General features: G+C 34.1%; 5 protein-coding genes and 1 long non-coding RNA gene across 7 annotated transcripts; 3 read left to right on the forward strand and 3 right to left on the reverse strand.

The window, feature by feature from the left end:
* Nucleotides 2,360–3,489, forward strand: LOC104791070. 2 transcript variants are annotated; one of them, XR_768865.2, is made up of 2 exons: nt 2,360–2,824; nt 2,985–3,489. It is a non-coding gene; the product is annotated as an uncharacterized LOC104791070 (long non-coding RNA). The 2 variants fall into 2 exon arrangements; XR_768866.2 differs by having other exon boundaries at nt 2,360–2,687.
* On the forward strand, nt 4,378–6,549 carry LOC104791073 (SNF1-related protein kinase regulatory subunit gamma-1-like). The gene is made up of 6 exons (XM_010516872.2): nt 4,378–4,582; nt 4,994–5,166; nt 5,273–5,428; nt 5,514–5,789; nt 5,859–6,022; nt 6,111–6,549. The coding sequence occupies exons 1-6, from the start codon at nt 4,378–4,380 to the stop codon at nt 6,409–6,411; spliced, it is 1,275 nt and encodes a 424-aa protein (XP_010515174.1). The 3' UTR covers nt 6,412–6,549.
* On the reverse strand, nt 6,521–8,498 carry LOC104791072 (deoxycytidylate deaminase-like). Its single transcript, XM_010516871.2, has 8 exons — nt 8,247–8,498; nt 7,975–8,090; nt 7,778–7,836; nt 7,497–7,534; nt 7,264–7,327; nt 7,082–7,135; nt 6,790–6,891; nt 6,521–6,684 (listed from the first exon to the last, which is right to left on the reverse strand). Exons 1-8 carry the CDS (start codon nt 8,432–8,434, stop codon nt 6,610–6,612), a joined length of 696 nt encoding a protein of 231 aa, XP_010515173.1. The 5' UTR covers nt 8,435–8,498; the 3' UTR covers nt 6,521–6,609.
* Nucleotides 12,219–13,015, forward strand: LOC104791074 (protein SHOOT GRAVITROPISM 5-like). The gene is made up of 2 exons (XM_010516873.1): nt 12,219–12,668; nt 12,755–13,015. Exons 1-2 carry the CDS (start codon nt 12,292–12,294, stop codon nt 12,885–12,887), a joined length of 510 nt encoding a protein of 169 aa, XP_010515175.1. The 5' UTR covers nt 12,219–12,291; the 3' UTR covers nt 12,888–13,015.
* LOC104791075 (acetolactate synthase, chloroplastic-like) lies at nt 21,751–24,005 on the reverse strand. Its single transcript, XM_010516875.2, has one exon. It carries the CDS (start codon nt 23,930–23,932, stop codon nt 21,929–21,931), a length of 2,004 nt encoding a protein of 667 aa, XP_010515177.1. The 5' UTR covers nt 23,933–24,005; the 3' UTR covers nt 21,751–21,928.
* Nucleotides 24,366–25,500, reverse strand: LOC109133488 (protein transport protein Sec61 subunit gamma-3). Its single transcript, XM_019246745.1, has 3 exons — nt 25,282–25,500; nt 25,050–25,184; nt 24,366–24,566 (listed from the first exon to the last, which is right to left on the reverse strand). Exons 1-2 carry the CDS (start codon nt 25,373–25,375, stop codon nt 25,069–25,071), a joined length of 210 nt encoding a protein of 69 aa, XP_019102290.1. The 5' UTR covers nt 25,376–25,500; the 3' UTR covers nt 24,366–24,566; nt 25,050–25,068.

A 26,353-nucleotide genomic window follows, 5' to 3' on the forward strand; every position in this document is an offset into this window, starting at 1 on the left:
GTTTGTTAGGTGGAGAATGTAAATATAATTTTAAAAATATTATTTTCGTATATTTAAAATAATTAAGAATAGAAAATTTATAAAATTTTCTTGGGAAATAGTAATATATGTTTAATTTTTTATGGAAAAATAAATTGATCCTTAGAGAATAAAAATATTAATATTGAATATTTTGAGTTTTGACACATGTAAATTAATATTGACTTGCATAAGTAATATACTGATCTAATAACATTTTGAAATACATATATTTATTTAATTCAAATAGAATATGTATGAATTAACATCATTTTGTTATTATTATTATTATATTTTTTTGTCAACAAAAGATTAGCTCAAACGAGCCAATGGGAGGGAAATTGTTTACAAACAAAACATGATGCGGATTAAAGATAAAGAGAAGGATGCAAATTCTTCTTTGTCAATCTTGATGTCGTCAAGATACGCCGAGAAAGCTGGCCAGTCCGCAGAAGAAGACACCATCTTCACCAAGTCTGAGCAGTCTGTAAAGAACGCCACATCTATGAAATCATGTCCGATCATGCACCGCATCGCCCAAATGAAAGCTTCTACTTCTGCATGTAAAGGGGAGAGACTCCGTCGGAAATTAGTGGCTCCTCCAAATGGCGGTGTGTCCTGAAACGACGAACAAACCCATCCCGCACCAGCGAGCGGGTCACCCGCTTTCCATGATCCATCGACGAAAAAACGATAACCAGAAAAAGACGCAGGAAGATTAGCAGTGGCTACCCTCGGTCGGGGGTCTGGAGCGAGAGTGATAGAGGTCGAATCCATACCCTCACTCTCCACCTGAGCCTGCTGCCACGACAAAGCCTCACCTTCCGCTACCAAGACAATATCTTGTGGACGCTCAACAATATTTTCATAAACCTGTGCATTCTTTGCTTTCCAAATATACCACATAAGCCAGAGGAACATTGAAACCTGAGACACAGGGTTATTGTTGTCCAGAAAATGATCCACATTTGCATATACGGACTCCGTGGGAAAGGAAATAGCCCCCACTGGTACGTTTGCTAAAGCCCAAACCTGTCGAGCCGGAGGACAAACAAATATGGCATGATTTACAGTTTCCTCCTCAGCACCACACCTTGCACAGCCCAGATCGCAGGCAATGCCCTGCCTTTTCAAATTTGCCGAGACCGAAATACACCCCGATAAAACTTGCCACATAAAATGTTGAATTTTTGGTGGACAACGAACCTGCCAAACACTGGCCAGGAGGGAGGTAATCTCCGGTCCACAACCAGGTGCTTGGAAAGTTCCAGGTACTTCCCGACGAGCCAAAAGATAACCAGACTTAACTGTGTATTCTCCATTTTTCGTATAATGCCAACCTAACTGGTCTTCCCTTTGAGTGCTTCCTAAAGGTAATGCCCTTATCAAAGCGACATCCATGGGGTCAAAATGCTCGTTAAGCATGTCCATACACCAAGTATTTGTTCGACGATCAATTAAGGGAATCAATTGGAGATTGGGATCATTAAAAGGACCATTGCATAACGCTGGTCTCGAGAATTGAGCCGGTATACAGGGGTCAGTCCATACTGAGATAGAATCTCTCCGGGACAAAGGATCCCCCTGACGTCATTTTATTATTGATATCAGTTTTGTATCATTTATTTAATTGATATTTAATTTGTATCATTATATTAAGTGATGTAAATATATTTTCTGTTAAATATTTTTGAAATGATGCAAATTCAAATAAAATTGTGTCACTTTTATTGAACTGATGTCAAATTATTCAATTACTATATCAATAATAATAATTGATGCTAATCACATAATTATGCATCATTTATTAATAAGTCATTTAAATTGATATCATTTACTTTTGTGATAAGTGATGCAATCAACTATTTTTTTTGTAGTGAAACTATGGTGAGTTCTTGAAGATCCGTGCATGCATGAAGAGCTGAGCTACTGTGAGTACATTCTCTTTTCCGAGTGTTGAAAACTCTACTATAGATTGACCAACCATACATATCGTGTTAGCTTGTATGGTGTTGTGATATAAATAAAAGTTGTGTCATATCACATGTGTGTGTGTATTGCAGTCTGAATCTAGAAAGAAAGGTATTGCTTGAATTCCAATGGAACTAAATTGATCAAAATGCTAGTGAAGGTTCCTTCACGCAAACCACGTCCAAAAAGTAATCGTAATTCCCACTAGAGCAAGCAAGCAAGCATCTCCTACAAAGAAGAAATTAAGGAAAAGATAACTTCGCCCATGCATGAAAACTTGCTTGAGAACAAAACCTCTCACGCATGCATTGAATTACAAATAAATAAAGGGTTTCTGGGGAGACTTTGGTGATTATTTGGTACGTTTGATCCCGGGGCCATACTCTCTACAGAAAACCTGCTGGCCTATAACACACCTAAATCAAACCAAAGTCTATATATATAACAACTCACCTCCAAACAAAACTACACTGTTCCAGAAACCATGATCTCCGGTTGGTGATGGGCAATCAGAACAAACTAACTATGACTTTAACACACCATCTGGCGCCCCTTCCTTTAACATCTCCAACTAAAACCGGGATATCTATTCAGCAAAGGATATAATTTCCTCTCTTAGAGCCTTAGGTGATTTTACGAAGATGCAGGAAGAACAAAGTAATTATAATCTGACGATCCAGTAGTCGTGTTAGAACAATGTAAGAGGTTCTTCCAATTCAAAAGGTCTACAGTTTTTATCAAATGACAAGAGGTCTAAAGCTTAGTCAGTGTACAGAACGTACTATTCCAGGAAAAGTGTATGTTCACTTTAATAGAAAGTCTTAAAAGGCTTAAGGTAGCAATAGACTCAACATGTACATATGACTTCATCTATGACTGATTTTTAAGACTTTTTGATTTTTAAAGCTTAGACACGCTGTTCTGGCATATAAGCCAAGAGGCCAAGTCTTATCTATTCTTTTTGTTTAGTTACGGTGATCTGAATTCAACTGCAGAAGGCTCCTTCACAAGGATTATACATACTAAAGGTGGGAGAGGGAGCAGCATCGGTTTCTTCACGTGTTCTATGAAAGGTTATAGCTATCTTCAGAATCTCTCTTTATGTTTTTCAGCTCTATGCCTTTTGTAATGACTGGTTGTTGTTGGACTCGAATCCTTTGATTAAAAGAGAAAGTTAGAATCAGTGAGAAGAAGAGGAAGCAAGAGATCGTAATTTTCCATAAGAGAGGAAAAAAGAAGAAGATGACAAGAACACAGAGAGTTCATGTCTAGAGGAAGAAGATGAGTCAATGACAAGAAGAAGAAGAAGTCAAGAAAAAAGTCTAAGAAGAGTGGCGTTAAGAAGTAATGGGCCGTAAGTTTGGCTAAGCCAACACGAAAGAGTGTTGTGTTGGTTAGAGTCTAATGTGAGTTGCTTAATTAGAGGTGTAAGTGTGTGTGTATGTGGAAGTGTAAAAGGATCCAAGTTATCAATGTAAAGTGTAAACAATCTGTGCTTCAGTTTGAGCAGAGGTGGGAAACAGAGGATAACAGAGAACAAGGGAGTGGGTAAGACGTTATTTCGCTACATGTCTTTCTTTGTGCTCTTCATCGTTGTACTTTTTACAATTGAACATGATGTCCTTTTTTTTTTTGGTTGTTGTCAAACACAGATGTCCTTTTAAATCTACGCATATCAAATCTAATCTATAAACAGTGTAATAGAAGTCGGCCGAGTGATAAAAAGAAAAGAAATACTGTATTACATAGTTATCCATTTCCAAGGCCGGCTGCTAATTTTTGTGTGGATTTGTAATAATAGACAGTAGAGGATAGAGATAAGTAGGACTTCGACAAATGGAGATTTATTATTCATTCCTCTCTATATTATTTTAATCATTTGCCTATCGCTTTTACGACCAACACCCAAATTGATCTCCGCTACTCCATTCACGTGTCACAAATCTAACGGCTGAGATATTGAGTCTACCTCGAAGGAGTAGGGTACATACTGTCACAGGCTACTACTCTTTACACTCATGTCACTAACCACCAAATACAATAATTTATAACAAAATCACAATGAAATCCAATTTGTTTCAAAATAACCCCCAATCTTCATAATAAGTTAAAAAACTCGGGAACATTTTGGATAAATTTAAAACATATGGGGCTTTATTCGTAAGATTTAAAGACAACAGGGTTTTTTGAATTTGTCTATCTGCTTCGAGATCTCTACTATGGTGTCTATTTCAATCTCTCTTTGTTCAGTGAAAAGATCATAACAGCTAATTATAGAATTACTTCTTCTGACGGAAAACGTAAAGAGAGGATTTTTTTTGATCTTATTGAGTTACCGGAGAATAAAGACGGTACCTTTTTCACTGATTTGACTTACCCGGAAAAAAGATGGCGGCTGTGCCGGAGATAAAGATAATGAGAAGCGAGAGCTTGGGACATCGGAGTGACGTGTCGAGCCCGGAAGCGAAGCTAGGTATGCGTGTGGAAGATCTCTGGGATGAGCAGAAACCACAGCTGAGCCCTAACGAGAAGCTCAACGCTTGCTTCGAGAGCATCCCCGTCTCTGCTTTCCCTCTCTCTTCTGATTCTCAAGGTATATGAGGATTTTGGATGATGTGATGTGGGTTTTTGATTTTGATCATGACTTGATCTTTAGTTGGAATTGATAAATAGTTCATGTATGGGGAATATGGGATGTTGACTCATCTATGGAAGATTTTGAAATTGATTGCTGATTTTAATATCCTTATTAATGAGTTTCATGATCTCTTGACATGTATTTGTTGGTGAATATTTATTTGAAATTTGTGATCAGAAGTCAGAATTTTGAAACCAACCCAGCTTATTGGATACTCTGATCAGTTCAATTTTAAGGAATCAGAACTAGTTCTTGATTGTTACAGTTTCTAGGTCCTATTCTTGAAAAATCTTCTGATGTGCCTACCCAAAAGATAAAGAGTTGTTGTTGTGCTAATATTTCTTTGTGGTTTCTCTCTCTATTTAGACATCGAGATAAAATCAGATACAAGTTTGGCTGAAGCTGTTCAGACACTATCGAAATTCAAGGTCTTGAGCGCGCCTGTTGTAGATGTTGATGCCCCTGAAGACGCCAGTTGGATTGATCGCTACATCGGTATTGTAGAGTTTCCAGGCATTGTTGTCTGGCTTTTGCATCAGGTAACTCTCCTTCCCTTTTAACCCTTAGCCTTTTTTATCATTCTTATGAAGAATATGTGAGAAGCGACCTATTATGTTCATGTCTTTGCTTTTCTTGTCTACACAGTTGGAGCCTCCATCTCCAAGGAGCCCTGCTGTTGCAGCTTCAAATGGATTTTCTCATGATTTCACCGCTGATGTTCTAGATAATGAAGATTCAGCCATAACTTCTGGAAACTTCTTTGAGGTCCTTACTTCTTCAGAGCTATACAAGAATACCAAGGTGAGGCTTGTATCTCTATTAAGGGGATAAAACCATTTTTCCCAGATTATGGCTTCTGAAATGCATTGAATATTCTCTTTAACAGGTTCGAGATATCTCTGGAACATTCCGATGGGCACCGTTTCTGGCTCTGCAGAAAGAGAACTCTTTTCTAACCATGCTATTGCTTCTTTCTAAATACAAAATGAAGAGCATCCCTGTGGTTGATTTAGGTGTAGCAAAAATTGAGAATATAATCACACAATCAGGAGTTATCCATATGCTGGCAGAATGTGCAGGGCTTCACTGGTTTGAGGATTGGGGAATCAAAACTCTCTCTGAAGTTGGTCTTCCCATTATGTCAAAGGATCATATCATAAAGGTCAGTGTGTAATCTTACTCATATCACCGTTGAGTTCTTCTTCTAACAGATCATCATTTTCTATTTCAGATATATGAGGACGAACCAGTTCTTCAGGCGTTCAAGCTGATGAGGAGAAAAAGAATCGGAGGCATACCTGTCGTTGAAAGGAAAAGTGAGAAGCCAGTAGGCAACATAAGCCTTAGAGATGTTCACTTTCTCCTCACTGCACCAGAGATCTACCATGACTACAGGTTAATACTTCATAAATCCTTGTAACCGGATTCAATACCGAGTTTCGCCGCATTGTCAATCTTTAATGCTTTCTACTGATGTTTTTAGGTCAATCACAACAAAGAACTTCTTAGTAGCTGTTAGAGAGCATCTGGAGAAACAAGGGGATACATCAGCTCCTATAATGAGCGGTGTGATCGCTTGCACTAAGAACCACACACTAAAGGAACTGATTTTGATGTTAGATGTCGAAAAGATCCATAGGATATATGTGGTGGATGATTCTGGTAACCTCGAAGGGCTCATCACTCTCAGAGACATCATCGCAAGACTTGTCCATGAGCCATCTGGCTATTTTGGGGATTTCTTTGACGGCGTTATACCTCTTCCCCAAAACTACCGAGTTTGACAAAACTGTGTCTTTCTTGTGTAAATTGTCCTTGTTCTTTCCTACTGCTTCTGTCTGTTTGTGGCAAAGTTCTTGAATTTGTGTTATAAACTTTCAAACAGAAATAATAAAAGAAGAAAGAGCCGGTCTTTGAGTGAATATACGTCTGCAATACAAGTATTCTTAAGATTCTAATATTTGGTCCTAGAATTGGAACAATTAGGTCTCTGGTTGGAGTAAGTGTTTTTCAAACTTGATCAAGATCTGATCCATCTCCGGTTGATGCTTCCTAACCTGAATTTTTTTTGTTTCAGACAGATTTAGATACCAAAATGAGATTTCCCATTACAATCATTGTATAGAAAAGTATGAGATGATAATTTAAGAGGCTTTAGTTACTTTGATGTTGGCCAGGGATAAGAGCTTGTGAGAGGCTACATAAATAACATCTGAGTCATTTGGTGTCTTTTCCACAAAATAGATGACCTCGCTAACACCAGACTGCAAGAAAGAAAGCTAAGATGAAAGGTCCACTTGACTCTGATGATCTACTTGCATTAGAATGGTTAATAGGTCTAGATAGATCATTCGGGTTCTGGTGTTCGATATCAAAATGACAAGTTTGTTGGAGACATTAACCATCAAACGTTTCTATAGTTCCAGATCAAACCAAATCGTATGAAGAACATACCTGTATAATAACCTTTGCACATTCATTGCAAGGGAACATGGTCACATAAAGCTTCTGCAAGACATTAGAGGAAGCAAAAAACAAACTTAAATAAAGCATCTCACACATATATGTCGGAACAGAAACCTCAGCAGAGACTCTGACAATCAAATTAAGTAGAATATTCGATATAAGAAACGAACCTGGCCGGCTGCAGATGCATGGTTTGTGTTTAGTATGGCATTAACTTCAGCATGACAAACATACCTACAAATTCAGAAGCATAAACATCAGTGCTTAGCAATGAGCCAAAACGGATGAGAACTGTAACATCTCACCGTATTAACGATTCCTAAATGAATGTTTGCACAATACTCAGCAAAACAAGAAGTTAAAGGTTTAGCTGTAGTTTGCATCATTGAGATTTAGTACTTACGGATACTTCGTCTCCAATGGGTTCCCAGTTTTCGATTTCTGCGAAAATGGCACGAGCATAAGCAGTTAAGCATATTGTCATCCAAAATAAATCTAGGGGATAAAGTTACTTGCATTATCTCGAGAGATTCATTTCTTTACTAGAACATTGTCTCTTTTCTTGAACTCATTATTACCCACACTTGTAGTTTACTAACTAGACCTTGAACATAATTTAAATGAGTTTGCATAGACAATCAACTTCTGTATTTTTTTTCTTGGATTTAAGATGAATGTTAATACCTTGGCCCAAGGAAGTCTGTCATCAGAGCAGCCTCTTGGGAAACCATTATAGCCAATCCCTAGATTAAAGATGAAAGCTATTTTAATTCATTGTTGTAACCGGGTCTTGCACATGAAATAAACACATGAAATAAACAACACAAAACCACAATGTACCAAAAGAGATCAAAAAGGACCAGTTTAATCCCTTATCTTACCCAGAATTATACCATCTTGGCTCACCAAACATGCACCAACCTGCCTGTTAGGATCCTTTGATCGTTCTGCTGACAAGAATGCAATCGCCATGAAATAATCATCCCATGATAAGTACCTTTTTGTCACACCAATCAAAACCAAATTATTTACTAACATTAACAATAAAAAAAAAAAAAATCAAAAGCAATTTTTGATGAAAGTTGGAAAATTTCGCTATGGGAACAACGAAATCAGAACAAAAACCGAAGAAATTAATGAAATTGAGACGAACCCTTTTCGTTTCAGAGGACTGAAAGGATCTTGAGATGGGAATCTTCTGGAAATTGCGGTGGAACAACTACTAACTCTTCGGGATTTGGGGTTTTTAGGGTTTGGTGAAAAGGCGCGAAAGGCTAGAGCTGAAATCAAAGCACCGAGAACTGCAGAGGTAGAGACGAGTGCAAGATCCCGAGAGTTCATTGGACCTCTCTTATCGTGAAAAATCTTTGCTTTTTTTTTTTGGCTTCGTTGGCTTCGTTCTCTTTATCTGTTTCACTCTTATCAACGGAACTAATGTCGCGGGAAACTAGAGAGTGAAAAGTCCCCTCCCCCGCCATTCCGGTTCAAGTTGGTTTATTTGTACCATATAAAATTGTCGGTTTATGGTTCGGTTAATAACCTGATTGGTTTAGTGAAGAAAATCAACAAAATTAAACATTTTGTCGTTAATAGATTTTAGTTCATTTGAAAAAAGTGTTACTAGATCATGTTTTTGTTTTTGTTATAATTATAGTTTTTTCATTTATTTAATTAGTATTTTGTTATTAATCTGAGTTAGCGGTAAGTTTATTTCTGTATATGTGATGACTCGAATTTTTCAAAAAAGGAAAATATTTTACTGAATCGATAAATAAAAAATGTGTTCAACGCCATACATTGGCTAAAATATTTACACCAATACTCAGATTATACCCATAAAATTATCAAATCATACATCAATATTAGTCAAACAAAGTATAACAATAAACATATATAAATTGTACTACCAAATATTATATTCCAATTATTATTTAAAAATATATTATTTCATGTTGTAGCACGAATTAATATGTAATTAATAATATATATAATGTAATACAAAATGAATAAATTAAGGGGAAAACAGATGAAAGAGGGAAACGAATTAAGTTTGAAAAATAACAATTAACTACAATAGATTTATACATAAAACTATGAAATATAAGAAACAAATTAATAGTGTGTACATAAAAAAAAAACTAAATATTATATGAAACATAGAAAGCATTTCATTTATATAGGTAATTTCCCTATTATATATCATCAATTCTATAATAAATCTATCAACTACTAAATCACCATAAAATAAATTGATTTGAAAATGTTACTGTATATAATAAGAATTTGATTAAATTACTAAAATATTTGTACTAAGCACATAGTGAGCTAGTTAGCTTTTGGAATCCATTAACCCACGTGCATCCCCAATTATTACACAACCCACATCCACATTTTCATATCCCTATATAAAAAAAAAAAGGATTAATAATCACAAAGTTATTAGTTACAAAAATAACATAACAAAATGAGATAGATGATGAAAAAGTGTAAAGGGTTTCTTCAAAAAGCCTCTCATGCCTCAATAACGTGATCCGTTATATCCCATCTTCGATCTGTCTTTTCTTCAACGGAGATTTTTCTCTGCACCTTAACTATTTTTTTCTTTCTATTTATAATCTTCGTTTTACTAAACTACCCTCCACTATTTTCACTTTTCACTTCAAAAATAAATAAATAAGTTGCAATTGGAATTTATAGTTTTGCACATAAAAACAACATTTAATTTATCACGATAAAAGTAGAATTAAATCTTACGTTTTTTTTTATACCAAATATTAAAATTAACAGATTGGTGTACAATCAAATCATTTCGTCATATAATATGGAACCACACTTGACATAATGGCGGTACGGTGGTCGTTTGTTAGTGGATTATCGAGAGAGGTTTGGTCCTTTGGTCTATATATACAACCCATTTATCAAATTTATATTATTATTTTCGAAGTACATTTTGTGTTATGCTCTTCAACTTTTGGTTATTTAATTTGTTTTATTTACAACATTAACCTATAACTATTTGCCTAAAATAACAATTCCTGCAAACACATTTAATGAAACTATATTAATTGAACAAATTTATTTATAGTTATTGCCATAATAAGCTTGACACCATTTATACTTACTGATGTTTCCAAACACAACTACGCATTAAATTTTAAAACAAGATTAAAATCTTAAAACCTATTTTAATAGATCTTAAAGGACTGTATGTGATAGTTGAATGTAAATCGAACGACTTTGAGAAACAAAGGATTACAATCTCAATGATTATTATAACGTAGATAACGTTCATAAACACGAGAACCCAAATTAAGAAAATCAATTTTAGCAAATATTTAACTTTGTCACCAAGAAATACATTTAATTCAGTATATATCTCTTTTAGAAACTGAATATTGTTCTGCAATAATGTTACCAACTCAAATATGCATACACAAAAATCTCGTATTTATTGATAAGGATTGTTTGATTCCTTGCTCACCAAGCATTATTGATTTACTGGGTAAGAAACTCTTGTATTATATATATTTTATTTTTTATTTTTTGAAATTTGAGAGGGCTTGATTTGTATTTTCGTGCATAGTTATATGGTGGGATGGGTTTTATCTAAGTTCACTTCAAGAAAATATAAACATTTCTTATTGTTAACAAACAAAGCAAGATTGAAAGGCAAACAACTCATGTGAAGTTTAAAAGAGGAGCTCCAGAATTTGGAGAACTAAGAAAATGATTTAGCACAGGTACGTTTACTTTAGCATTGTTACTTTTTTTTATTATTATTGCTTACTTGGCTTTTGAAATTATGTTTTTCACAAGCCCTGTATATACGTAATTAAAACATGTTTCATTTTTTCCCTGTAGGTGAGTCCAGAGCCCTTGCAAAGGCAATGTTGAGAATAAGGCCAATTTTGAGTTTAGTATACCTACCTAGGTATCATCTTTATATCTATTATTATTAAGATCTATGTTATTCTATGGCTTTCCTAATTCATTATTAAAGTTTTGATTTACAATATAGTTTCGCATATCTCAATCCCATATACCAAAATTTGTTTTGTTTTTTCATCAAGCAACATTCAATAAAAATAAGTATCAAACCCTTATAGGTAAGTGATTCTATGGGATATGCTGATATGTAGAAGTAAGAGAATGGTTTGCTATCAGCTTTTTGAAATTAAGTTTACTTAATTTTTGTTTATTGGCCTTCGTATTGTATTCATCACAAATCTCTCGGTTAATTTTACTCCTAACCAGTGGTGTAGATAAAACATAACAAATATACGATATACGACAAGAGGGATAGCTTGTGAGTTCAATATACTTATCCACATGTATTATGGAAGCTATTTAATGCACAAAATTGTAATTACAAAGTTTATTATATAGACTAACATTATTATTTTCAATATTTTGGTTTAAGACATGAAGTATTGATGACTATCCATTGTATCAAGGTGTACATGAAGTAAATGTTTTATTGATCATATCACTTAGACTTGATCATTCTACACTTTTTAGTATTTGTTTAACTATTAGAAAATAAATTTGTGATTTAAATAATGATATATAATTTCTCTCTTTAAAACCCAAAATTAGCATTTTGAAAGAATTTTATTTGTGTATCAAAATTAGTTTACATCATACTTTCTATTAGTTTCAAAAAATATATTTGAAATGAATCTAATTAACATTAATTAGTATCCCATAATTACAATATTTTATAATATATATATATTCTAAACATTTTAATTTGTTAAAAGAAATTTAAATGCTCGCGGGTCATTTAATGGAGCAGGTTAGAATTTATACAAATATGATTATATAGTTTTTATGGGTTGTCTATTATACTAAAGCACACAAAATATCTTAATTTTAAATTAACAATCAAAATACAATTATATAATCTTCAACACTAAACAAAACAAATAAAATTAATCAATATAACTTAAACATAACAAAATTTAGTTATAAAAAGTTATCCCGCGGGATACCGCGGGTTAAAATCTAGTAACCTAACATATTAGAAGAACAAAGGAGGGGCATGAGCGTAAATTACAAATAGGTAAATAAATATATATATATGTGCACAGACAGACACACGAAGCAGCTTACATATAAAGTGATTGGTAATTGCCACCCCCACACTTATTGAGAAGTGCAGCCTTTTTAGCCAAAAAAAAACAAACAAGAATACAAAAATGGCTGAACAACAACAACAAGATCATCACAAAGAGCTTCAGCTTTTGCCTTCTCCACCGTCGTCGACCGAATCTTCTGTGGTAAGGAAACAACGACAAACACTTCTCACAACCGACCACCACCACCACCAACACAACCGTTCCTCATCCATGATCCACCACGATCTTGACCTCAAACTCTCCATCAGCCTCAGCTCTATCACAACGGCGGATGACGAGGCGCATCCAAGCGGTGGTGGTGGTGGTGTGGAGGCGCTGAAGTGGCAGGCGGCCGAGCAGATAAGGCTGGCGGCGATAGAGAAGGCTTATGCGGAGAGGGTTAGAGAGTTGACTCGCCGTGAGATGGAGATGGCTCAGTCTGAGTTTGCTCGTGCAAGGTAAATTAAAGCTAGCTAGCTCCATATTCAAGTAATTATGAATCCGGTTCAGTTCGGTCTTGTTAACGGTTTTGGATTGTGAACAGGGTGATGTGGCAGAAGGCGAGGGAGGAGGTGGAGAGAGCTGAGAGGTTGAAGGAGAGATCAATGACCAAGATTGATACGACGGCTTGCTTGGAGATCACTTGCCACTCTTGCAGGCAAAGGTTTAGGCCTTGATTTTTTTTAAGTATTTATTTGTTTCTCTTTAATTATATGTTATTATAAATTGAACTTTGAGAGAGATGTATTAAACTTTCATTAGTTTGAGAAAATAATTTGAAAAAAATACATTCTTTTGCTTTTCATTTTTATTTTATTTTTATGATTAATTAATTTAGTTTGATTTCGTTTGGTAAAATAAAGTCTTTTTTTTTTTTTTTTACTTAAAATCGAAGAAAAAAATGATATGCTCAGATAAGACATGATTTATGTCTCCAGCTACTTCACTTCCTCTTCTTTGCCAACATAAAAAGAACACAACATTCTAATTGTTTGTTTATGAATTGACAATCACATACTTAAATTAAAAACCATGTTTAGTTGAGAATGATGAACTAACAATTTAAATATAATTAGTTACAGTGTCAACATTAACTATGTCAATTCTGCAACGATCAGCTCATATGCAATCCTACATGGAGTATTAATTCTAACTATGACATAAATTAACCGACAGAGCAAACCTTATTACTGTGATCAGTTAGTTAATTAAACACTTGATTTATAAGTAACAAGAGATAGAGTGAATAATAATAAATAATGTACATATACTAACATTCGTAATAGAAGAGTGTGGAAAATAGAAAAAAAGTACAATCGGCTGACGATACATATGGTTCATTTTATTTGTTGTAACTTGTAATCATCTCTTTGAAAATGTTTGTTCAGTGGAGATTTCTGAAAATAAGTAATCAAACACACACGTAAAGACATATGCATGGTGATGATGGGTATAATTATTGCATTACCATGCTCATTCTATCTACTTTAATTTCTTAGGTCGATTTAAATACTGCATGTGTATAATATTATTGTGTGTTTGTGCGTACGTACGTACATTAACAGAAACTTGAAAACTAATTAGCTTATTTTATAGTGTCCTGTTTTTATTTACTAACATTTAATTTTCGTGGAAATGGAAAAGATCTGGATTAATCCAGGTGTATAAGTATTTAGTAGAGTAATGAGAAAGTTCGAGATTATATTTACCGTAAATTCAGATGTAGTTTCTTTTTCTTTGTGATATGTAATCATTGGATCTTTATAGTCCAGTGTTTATGTTAACTGTAAGAAAAATGAAACACAATACAATAAAATTAAATGAAACAGTACTACACGATTAAAATAGTATCCAAGAAAGGATAAGATACAAGCTGTTCAAAAACAAAAACAAAAAGATGAAATTCTAAAATACGTTAATTAATAGCAATACACTTGGTAAGTGGTAAGTACTTGTGTCGTTTGATCTTCTTTTACTTTTTAAGTTAGTTAGAACTGAGAACCAAGTGTTTGAGTAGCCAAGTCGTCCAAATTTGAGGATGAGCGAACTCTTATGCGTTAGAGATCCACTACAAAATAGATCTAGCTAGAGAAGGACTATATCTAATAAATCCTTGTAGTTGCCGCAAATAACATGGTATATTATATATGAAGGCCATGAAACCCTAGGGTGCTCTTTGGATGTATATATAAAAAGATCTCTTTATCTTGTCAACATATAAAGATCTTTATATATATTTCGTTTAAACAAAAAAAACCTTACATATTACAAGCACAGTTCTGTTCACACGCGTGTATAAAAATACACATGTACATGTACTTGTAGGTATGTTTGCCAAAAAAAAAAAGTACTTGTAGGTATAAAGAAATAGTATAGTAAACAAGAATCCAATTTGGGTACTATAGTCTAATGCCGAATATTCAGTTATTGATATATATATATATATATATATATATATGTGCAGCACTTCATAAAGTACTTTTCTTACATGCGTCTGATTGTCTGAAGTTGCAATCTCTTAAGTGGTTTTTTTCTTCTTATGAGATCAGTTCTGAAATTTCTTCAACAACTAAACGAATTTGGTGTGATAGTTCAACTAGTTAGAAAATAACTATTTCGGCTTTATCTGGTTCAGCTTCAAACAGAATTATTATTGTTCTCATCAGGCACGGTGTAAAAATCACAAAAATTATTATAGTTCCCGTTCAATTTTCAGTAAATAGGCCTTACTTACATAGAATTTTTTTTTGTAAATTTTTTTTAGGTTTTAAAATACACTATTTTTATGCTAATTAAACATGGTCCCAGTGCGAATGCACTTCTTGCACTCCCTTATCGCCGGCCCTGGTTCCCGTTAAATAAAATTTTAAAAAAAACTCATTTTTTTACAGAAAATTGCAAAATCTGATATCTTATAAGTTTTGGATCTTAATAATAATTTTTTTAAAAAAAAACAAGACGTACATGATGATATTTTAATACATTATATTTTCATCATTGGTGATCAGACGGGAGAGGGTTGCTTTATAATGCTACCGAGTTTATCTCAATATGTGTGTTAATCCTTGCGAATCAATCACATTGGAACGTATAATATAATCATTAAGCTATTATAGAATTGATACAAATAAACAAAATGGAGTGAAACAGGAGGGGCCACGACTCATATTTTTGATGATAGGAACCTTTGATAATGAAAGATAGAAGCAAATGGATCAAAACAAAAGAAAAATAAAACTACAATCGATTTATCTAATTATGTTATTAAAAATGATAAATAATTGATGAGAGAATTACAAGACAACAAAGGGTGGGAAGGAGTCGGAGTATCCACTTGTTTTCAACTTCTTCTTCCTAGACCTTTCTCTATACACAAACTCCAGAGTTAATGTCACAGAATTTACATTTTATTTATCATATTCAAATTCAATTATTATTACTCTTTTTTGTTACTTAGTGCTTACAAAAATATCACTTCCCATTGCCTAACATTCACCCAGTTAGGCTTTCTAATTAAACATTTGCTATATATGCTTGTACATACACTATAAGAAAACAAGCCTTTTGCGAGGACACGTTGCGACAGAGAACAGTTCTCGCAAATTTGCGATAGATTTGCGAGGTATTTACGAGAAATAAAAAAACCTTAGCACATCCTTCACAAATTTGCGAAGAACTCAGTCGTCGCTAATCCATCGCAATATTGCGACATATTCGCGATTGATTTGCTAGACCCATAGCAAAGTCGTCGCAAATCCATCGCTAATTACTCAAAACATAGCAATTCCCTCGCAAATAAAAACCATATACCCTTAACCCTAAACCCTAAAGACTAATTACATTATTATTAATGATTACAAAGATGAATCCAAGACTTATAATCAAAGATAGCAGTACAACACAAAATTGTTGGAGAATTGGACAATTTGGCAAATATTTGTCTTAATGTAATGAACATATATGTGATATAGGGTAGAAGATCATCATGTTTAGAGTAAGATGCAAAATTGGAAAATTTTGGAAAGTTTGATGATAGAAAAGAGTATGATGACACCATTGGACCTTATAATGTACTTGAAAGTAATTTGACTAATTTTTTAACATTATTTTGATGGTTTTTACAAATTAGATATTCAAGATTTGCGACAAATTTGCGACTGATTTGCTAGACCCATAGCAAATTCGTCGCAAATCCATCGCAAAATACTCAATACATAGCAATTCCCTCGCAAATAACATCCCTAAACCCTTAACTCTTAACCCTAAACCCTAAGGACTAATTACATTATTATTAGTGATTAAAAAGATGAATCCAAGACTTATAATCAAAGATAGCAGTGCAACCTGAGACTGATGCCACCAATGATACAAGAGCAGGAGATACCGGACCTGAGACCGGAGCAGGAGGTATCACGAGACTAGCTTAGGGTCTCTTGTTCTTCAATTTCACGAGACCAGCTTATGTTTATGTGTTTGTATATGAGAACTTGTACTTGTGTTTGATTTATGTTTTGAACTTATGTTATTATGTTTATGTAATTTTAACAACATTTTGTAATTTACAAGTTTAATTTCAGTTTTAATTCAAAGTTTTTTTGGGTAATTATGAATTTTAGTTTGCGTAATTAGAAATGAATCATAATTAATTTGCATAATTAAAAATAATAATAATTACAAAATGAATAATTCATAATTCAAACCTCAGCTGTTGCGGCGGAAATAAATGTTGCAAATCCATCGCAAAGTTGCGAGGGATTAGCTTGAACCAAATTGCGAGGAATCTGCTATTGATATTGTCCCTCGCAATTTGCGTTGTTTTTGCGACAGCATTTTTTTCTTTGCAAAATTTGCGAGAGATTTGCGACGTTAACCAATTTGCAAGAAGCGATTTACGAGGGAAATGTGTTCCTCGCAATTTTGTCGTTTTTGCCTATTTGCGAGGGATTTACTATGAATTCTTCCATCGCAAAAGGCTTGTTTTCTTGTAGTGATAACTTAAAGATATGCTGATTTTATCTATTTAAGTTGCTAACTAAAGACAGAAGAATGTAGTTAATTATCTTGGTTCAAAAACAGATTAATTTAAACCAGAAACTTAGCTGAAGTTGATCGAATTCGTTTCCTCATATCACCTCTAGCTACTACTATCTCATCGTCCAAATTTAAGCCTATTTCTTGACTTAATGTATCATTTATATATTCATATATTCTACTTTTTCTTAAGAAGAAAAACTAATAGTAAAAGACATCTAGATTCATTGTTTTAGATCATCTAGTTCAACGAACTACTTCTTCTCCGTAAAGCCTTTTTTGAATATTCTTTTGGTGATTCCAAATAATCTCCATGTTGTACGTAGTTATAATATTTACGTGCCCTGTAAAAATATACTACTTTCATCTTTAATTCTTGAATATTATGAAACCAAGCAGATGTATATGTATAAAACAATCAATCAATTAATTTAGTAAATTATCGAAGGCGTATACAAAGATACATACATATATATATAGATATTTGATGTACAAGTCACAAATACGTACGTGAGTGAATATTATGAGTGGTGTCTCAACGTACATACCAAAAAAAATGGAAATGTATAATCACAATGTTGAATTCACCAGAAGGAAAGAGATGTGTCTAAGAAATTGGAAGATGGAAACTGATAAGATACATCAAGACACATAGCAATCTTGCCCATTGTGACACAACCTTAACATTTGTCTTTTCACATTTGTCTTTATACTCAATTTTTTTACATATACACACATACATATATATATATATATATTAATGTGTATTATATCAGCGTATCTCTACATACATATGTTGTATGTACATACATACATACATACATGCACCTACATATACATACATACATGATTATCATCAGTTATATAGAATCAATCATATTGGTGTTGTGAGAGAGAAAGAGATCAAAGAGAGCCATCATTTTCCAAGTGTTGTTTTCCTTTGTTCAGCTTTTTCACAAATTTATATATTTTCTGAATCCCATGTGGGATGGATCTTTGCTTGTCCCCTCTTGTTAGATTTTTTTTCCTTAAAATATAAATAAACCTCAATCTAATTCTTTTCTACAATACAAACTATTTAATAATAATTTGTGTTGTCTTTTATAGTTTATATCCTTGTGACAGAGATTTTTTTTAGTTTCAGTGTGTATATATATTTTGTGGTCCTTACACAAGTTAGCTTCATTATTATGCATGTTTATTACCTCTTTATGTTCATAATTATTATGCATGTTCATCTCTCTACTTCCACCTTCTAGAAATCTAGGTACACTGAGAAAATTATTATTTGTAGCTTATTTCAAATGTTCATTTTCCATATCATATATCTCAGCTTATGTTAAATAAACAATTAGGTCGTCTCTTCATCATGGATTGGAATATATAATCAAGATTAATCTTGTATATCAGTAATTCTTAATTAAGTAATGTTTTTGAAAAGACAATATTAGATCTTTGATGATAGATTAGCTATTAATTGCTGCACATAAATAGAAGTATTAACTAGTTCTAATAATTGGGAGAAAATAAAACAAGAAGTAGAAGCCAAGTTTGGTTGGATTTAAAAGAGAAAGGGACAATGCCCTTAGAATGGAAGGGAATGAAAAGACAGTGTTAGGGAAGGAAGAGGGGACAATGGATGATGGAAGTTACTCTCATCATGTGATCCATCACTACCTTATATCTAATTTTACATATATTATTCATTAAAGACCCATATATTTACCAATTATATATATTTATTTTGATATAATTTACCTTGCTAGCAATTTCACACAAGTGAAACCGAATATGATTTGATGCATTCTTATTATTTATTTATGCTTATTCAACATAATTCATTAAGAAACAAGAAAAAGATTAATATTGTATTCAAGATGAAATATACATGGTCGTTTATATAAGAACATAATATTTTCTATATAATATTATATGTAAAAGTGTAACTGAATGCATTTATTATGATATATATATACATATATGGTAATCTTGGAAAATATTTTGAGAGATAAATAGTTTTGTTTTAAAGACTATAAAGTTCATGATCGAGTTTCTTGGTGATTGTCAATGTCTGATTGTCGTTCCCATATTCGCATGACATTTTTTGAATGAGAGCCTGAAAACTCGATTACCAAAAAACAGTCTCTTGGATCCATAAAATTACAAAGCAAAATATTTCAATAGTTTGCAAAAAAGAAAAATCTTATAGAAGTACAATTTCATTGATGTGCGTGTATAATTTGAGATCAGCAATAGTATTATACAGTACTATACAGATGGCCCAAACAGACAGAAGTGTCTAGTTTTGCAAATCACCCTTCTATATAACCTATAGTTTTTAAAACTATTTTTCTCTAATTGACAAATAGAAAGCAAAAGTGAGAAACCAAAAAAAAGAAATCACAAGTCAAGAGATTTTATTTTCTATATAAATGGGCCAAAAGTAAAAAATAAAGGAGAGAAAGTGAGAGTCTTACTTTTAAGTGTCTGAGAAAGGCGAAAGAGTCTCACTCTCTGAACAACTCACCAATTACAAATTTGAAGATTGACCAATTTATATAAGTAATATGATATGAGTGGTTGCTATATTATAGCTTTTTTTTTTTCTTCTTCTTGTGAACGTGATATGGGATATAAAGGTTGATCCTGATCTTACATGTAAGTATGTAACGTTGAAAGTACCATTAGTATTTATTTTGGATCTACTTTTCTCTATCAAATTAATTGCATCCTGTTTCCTCGTACATATCATGAGTATGTAGTTTTGATTGATTTTTTTGTTGTTGTTGTTAAAGAGTTTGATCTATTGAAATTAGCTTTATGAAGTTTGTGTTTTTTTGGACAATACTAGGGGGTGAACCTCTTTATTCACTTGCTTATAAAGTAAAGAAATAAAATTTATATATATCATTATAAAATAAAAATTTCAAACCGTTCTTTTATGAACTAAACCGATATATAATTTCGTTCTAATTGTAAAACTAAACTCTAACCACCTTATTTGTAAACTCAAACCGACATGTAATTTTATTCTAATTGTAAAATCTAAACTCTAACCACCTCATTTGTAAACCAAAATGACATATAATTTCGTTCTAACTGTAAAATCTAAACCCTAACCACTTCATTTGTAAACCCAAACCGACATATAATTTCGTTCTAATTGTCAAATCTAAACCTTAACCACCTTATTTGTAAACCCAAACCGACATATAGTTTTATTTTAATTGTAAAATCTAAACCCTAACCACCTCATTTGTAAATTCAAACCGACATGTAATTTTGTTCTAACTGTAAAATCTAAATCCTAATTCTCATTTATAAACTTAAACCGATATATAACCTCGTTTAATTGTAAAATCTAAACCAAGTCAATATTTAATTTTTCTTAATTAAAAGTATACAGATGTTTCCTTAATTTTTTTTAATTTAATTATGATTTATTTTTTCAATGAAATATTAGATAAAATATTCTGATTGGTTGAGAGAGGAGGAAGTGAACCTAAGTATTTTTCTATTTTTTAGAGATGTTAATTTTTAATTAAAATAACTAAATCCTTAACTATAATAAATTAATAAATTTTGTCAACAATAATAGATTAATTAAAGACTAGAAAAGGGGAAAAAGAAAATCCACATCCTGCCATCATAACCTCATGCTGGAATAAGAAATTAATATAATTTAAAGAACAATTATTTTTCTTTCTTTTTATTAAAATACCACTTTAATACTAATTTCTTTTCAGTTTATTATTACTTTAGTTTGAACTAAAAAAAGCTTTTGTCACTACATAATAAATAAATGAAACCTTTTGGATTATTTTCCCACTTCCAATGTCTGATTTTGTGCTTCTGAATTTCTTTTTTGGATCACGTGAATCCTAAATCAGAAAAATCAACTAATACCTAATTCAAGTATATTTTTCAAACATCAATTTATTAGAGTTCTCTATTTTTTCTTTTTAGCCGACGTTTTTATTAAGGCCATGAATGTTTGAGAGATTTTAGGTAGTTTCTAGATTATAGATTTTAGTTTTTTTTATTTTGATTTTGATTTTTAGATTTTGCAAAATAAATTTAAAAACAAATGAAAAATTAGAAAAAAAAATGATTACGTAGAGGAAATCTCAAAAACTCATTGAAGTGGGATTTTGGATTTTGTTAAGAAATTAGTAAAATCTTCAAGAATCTGGATTTTCTATTGTTTTGGAAAATCATTTTTCATAAAATCTTGAATGGTTAAAAAATAGATTTTTGAAAAATCTAATACCAAAAGCCATTTGAAAAACCACGTCCATTCAAGACCTAAGCTTTTCAGGCATTGTCATTAGTACAGAGTTGAGAATTACTTTTTCTTGATAGGTTGGAGAGACATGAACGGAGTTACATTTTCAATTTTCAAACATTGTAATGTTCAAACAAGCTTATTAGAAGTATGAGATAAAAATCTTCAATTTTAATTACTCAGTTCTCCATTCGCAATAACCAAACCGAGCCATTCACAACAAGTAAACCGAACAGGATTATTTATTTATATATGAAGGAAAACAAACACAACAGTAGCAGTAGTAGTCTGAAGTAACCAAAAAAGAGCAGTTCAACAACTAAAAAACTCAAATTACGAAAACACAAACTAAGTTTTTACCATATGGATACAAAGACCGTAAACAGTTCAGAGTTTCATCTCTCAGTATTTAGTCCGGCCATCTCCTTCCGTTATGACATCATTGAAAGTGCCGCCACTTGGGATCATCGGCAACACATGTTCTTGGTGCGGACATATCACATCCAACAAGTATGGTCCTGGGGTATCCAGCATTTTCTGAATAGCTTCTCGGAGCTCTGCTTTCTTTGTCACCCTCGCCGCTGGAATACCGCAAGCTGATGCAAACTGCAGCATGTTCGGGAATATCTCGTCCTCCGCTGCCGGGTTACCAAGATATGTGTGAGCTCGGTTAGCTTTGTAGAACCGAGCCTCCCATTGAATAACCATGCCAGGATGCTGGTTGTTTAGTATAAGTATCTTCACTGGGAGATTCTCCACCCGGATTGTGGCCAGCTCTTGCACATTCATTATGAAGCTTCCATCTCCGTCAATATCCACTACAATCGCATCAGGATTCGCAACGGACGCACCAATAGCAGCGGGAAGTCCAAAACCCATAGCTCCAAGGCCTGCTGATGATAGCCACTGCCTTGGTTTTTTGTACTTGTAAAACTGCGCCGCCCACATTTGATGTTGCCCGACACCAGTGCTTATAATGGCTCTCCCATCAGTCAGCTCATCAAGAACCTGAATCGCATACTGAGGAGGAATAGCTTCCCCAAAAGTCTTGAAGCTCAGAGGGAACATTTGTTTCTGTTCGTTCAACTCACTTCTCCAAACTCCAAAATCAAGCTTAAGCTCCTCAGCTCGGTTCTCAAGAACCTTATTCATCCCTTGCAAAGCCAGCTTAACATCTCCACACACAGACACATGAGGAGTCTTATTCTTCCCAATCTCAGCCGAGTCAATATCAATGTGAACAATCTTCGCCCTACTAGCAAAAGCCTCAAGCTTACCCGTGACACGATCATCAAACCTCACCCCAAAAGCCAACAACAAATCACTATGCTCCACAGAGTAATTCGCATACACAGTCCCGTGCATGCCAAGCATATGCAACGACAACTCGTCATCACAAGGATAAGCACCAAGACCCATCAACGTACTCGCAACAGGGATACCCGTAAGTTCAACAAACCTACCCAACTCCTCACTCGAATTCAAACAACCACCACCAACATACAACACAGGCTTCTTAGATTCAGAAACCAACCTAACAATCTGCTCCAAATGAGAATCCTCCGGAGGTTTAGGCATCCTAGACATATAACCAGGTAACCTCATAGACTGTTCCCAATTAGGAATCGCGAGCTGCTGCTGTATATCTTTAGGAACATCAACCAAAACAGGTCCAGGTCTACCAGAGGTAGCTAAAAAGAAAGCTTCCTCAACAATCCTAGGAATATCTTCAACATCCATCACAAGATAGTTATGTTTAGTAATCGAACGCGTCACCTCAACGATGGGAGTTTCTTGAAACGCATCAGTACCAATCATCCTACGAGGGACTTGACCCGTGATCGCTACAAGAGGAACACTATCTAACAAGGCATCGGCTAATCCGCTAACGAGATTTGTAGCTCCAGGACCTGAGGTTGCTATACAGATACCTGGTTTACCTGTGGATCTAGCGTAGCCTTCAGCTGCGAACACGCCACCTTGTTCGTGACGTGGAAGGACGTTACGGATCGAGGAGGAACGAGTTAAGGCTTGGTGAATCTCCATTGATGCACCTCCTGGGTAAGCGAAGACTGTTTCTACGCCTTGGCGTTCTAAAGCTTCGACGAGGATGTCAGCGCCTTTGCGTGGCTGATCTGGAGCAAATCGGGAGACGAATTTTTTTTTTTCGGGTTTGGTTTGTTTTGATGGAGGAGTGGTGGTTGAGACATTGGTTGTTGTGTTGAGGACGGCGGAGATGGAGAGGGAGGTTGATTTGATACCGCGGCGGCGGGAGGAGGAGGAGGATTTGTTTGGGTTTAGGGAGAATGGGAGGGTGAACCTGGAGATTGGTAATGGTGATTTGGATGAGGAAGGTTTTGCTGAGAAGGGGATCGAAGATGATGATGTTGTTGTTGCCGCCGCCATGGTTCAGGAGAAAGACGAAGCCAGAGAGAGAGAGACAGAGAATTTTGTGTGAACCTGATGAATCGGTTTTAAAATGAGACTTGGGGGTAGCGAGTTTAAGGGCTTTGTGATGTATTTACGAAATTGCCCTCAGGATTTGATTTTTGTCTCTATATTTATATAGATATGGGAATCTAGTCCTTCCTTTATTGTATTTGTGATTGAGCCTTTGAATATACTAAAAGAGTAAAATCCTAAATGTAGGTTTTGTGGTGAGAAATTTCTCAAAATTTATCTTTTTTCTTTTTGGTTGGTTAAGAGAATGAATACAAGTTGTGGTTGTCTTGATTGTGAGTTTTGAACCTAAGCTGCAAGTTGGTTCTAAGAATTGGGACAAAAAAAAAACAGTTCGGATGATGATGATGACTTTGAGTTCCCAATTTGAAATTTGAGATTTTTAAAAAGATACTCCTTGATGGCGAAAATAATTTTTGCATACATAAAAATGATCAAAACTTGGAATAAGAGAGCAAAAAGATGAGTGAAATCGTATAATAAGAACATAAAAATTTGGCTACAAAAACATAGCAGGGCATAGAGCTTCCCACTGAGGCTGACAATGTCGATCATCTTGTCCTACTCCTCGGTGCATTGTCTGTAAGGGATTTCAGAGTTTTACAAATGAGTGTTTATTTCAGAAGTTCTTGCATGAAAACAACCCGAAATTATAATAAGCAAAGAGGTAACAACAGAAACTCCATGACAGCACACAGAGAAAGGATTCAAGAACAAACAAAACTCTCAAGTGTGACAGAAGATAGAGGGCTTAACTAAGATACAAGTGGACAGAAGCGTGGCAATAGCAGATCAGCAAAGCTCTAATCTTTTTGAAGCAATAAAGCCAAGATCTAGCTAAAATTCATCCTAAATTCCATAAGTCTACTAATATCTCCTCTATAACATCAACTTCTATCATCTACTAATATCATTGACAAATCCATGAGCATCATAAAAAGCCAAGAAATGTGGTTAGTCAATGATCCTTAAAGCAATGGACACAAGTCGCACAACAATTGAATCAATGACTATTACTAAGCAGTAAGCACTAAGAAGATAGAAGATAGAAGTAAAAAAAAACCTGGTAAAAGGTAAGTATCCTAAGAAGATCCAACGATGATGTTGTTGATTGGGATGAAGACGAGCTTGACGAAGAAGCCAACGAATCCCATCACCACGAATCCAATCGCAGTACGCACAGCAACTTTCGTGAATTCTGAGAATCAATCAAATCAAATCAAATCAAATCACAGAAATTAAAGAAATGTTAAATCTCCAGATCCAATCAAAAAAAATCTTAAAATTGGGCGTACCTTTGCGATCGGGTTTGTGACAGCGCTGGACGAGACGAATACTGCTCTTGGCGAAATCTCTGAGAGGATCGATTGCTGAATCAATGGCATCCATGGTTTTCTTCTTAGATCGGATTTGGTATCGAAATTAGGGTTTCAAGAGGAGGAGAGGTTCGTCGTTTTTGGTGCTGGCTGGGCTGGTTTTAATTTGACATTTTGATTTTTATGTACTTTGGAGTTTTGTGTTCCGTTGACTTCGTGTCTTCAATAATTTACACAATTCAGATTGATCCATCCGGTCTGAACACAACTACTCCGGTTCAGTTTTTTTTTTTTTTTTAACGGCAAACAAATATATTATTATAAATATGTTACAAAATACATGATACATTAACAATTCAAAAACAACCATTAAAACAAATAAAAGAAATTGAACACAATTTCGACCAAGAAGTGGAAGTAACTCTACTTTCTTAATGGAAGCTTTACAGGTAACAGATGAAATCTGTTAAGTTCTCTATTTGTGTATTCGTAAAAGGCTAACATCTTGTAGATGAAACTCCTAAATGCTTTTTGCATCACTTTTATTAAATCAATACACTGATATGTTGCTTGAAAAGCTCCTAGATCATGTCTTTTGAAGCGTTGTACGCGTCTTTGCCGGTTTGTGAACATGGTTTCTCTGTTCATAAAACCTAAACGTTTTGACCGATGAATAGAGAGAACATCATCATTAGACCATGGCGTCGAAAGTCGAAGGCCAATACAAAGCCTGCGTGGACCAGTTCCTTCAAGCGAGATGGTTAATTTGTTGATTCCGGGATCAAAAACCCAAGTGATATCTCCATACAAATGGTGCAGAGAAGAATCATCGGTTGAGAACCGGAGATAACACCGGTGAGGAATACCACCGGAAACAAACCCTAGATAGGGACAACCACCCCGATTCGAATGAATCGGTATTACATGAGACAAAGGGCATCGATCGTATGAATTTGACCAATCTAACGGCAAGTTAAGATGATAGGCTATCGAAATCGGAGAATAAAGTAGAAGCAAGTGAAAGCCCAGATCTTGAATCACCAGAAGATAG

The sequence above is a fragment of the Camelina sativa genome, chromosome 6 (assembly GCF_000633955.1).
Source record: "Camelina sativa cultivar DH55 chromosome 6, Cs, whole genome shotgun sequence".
NCBI classification, from domain to species: Eukaryota; Viridiplantae; Streptophyta; class Magnoliopsida; order Brassicales; family Brassicaceae; genus Camelina; species Camelina sativa.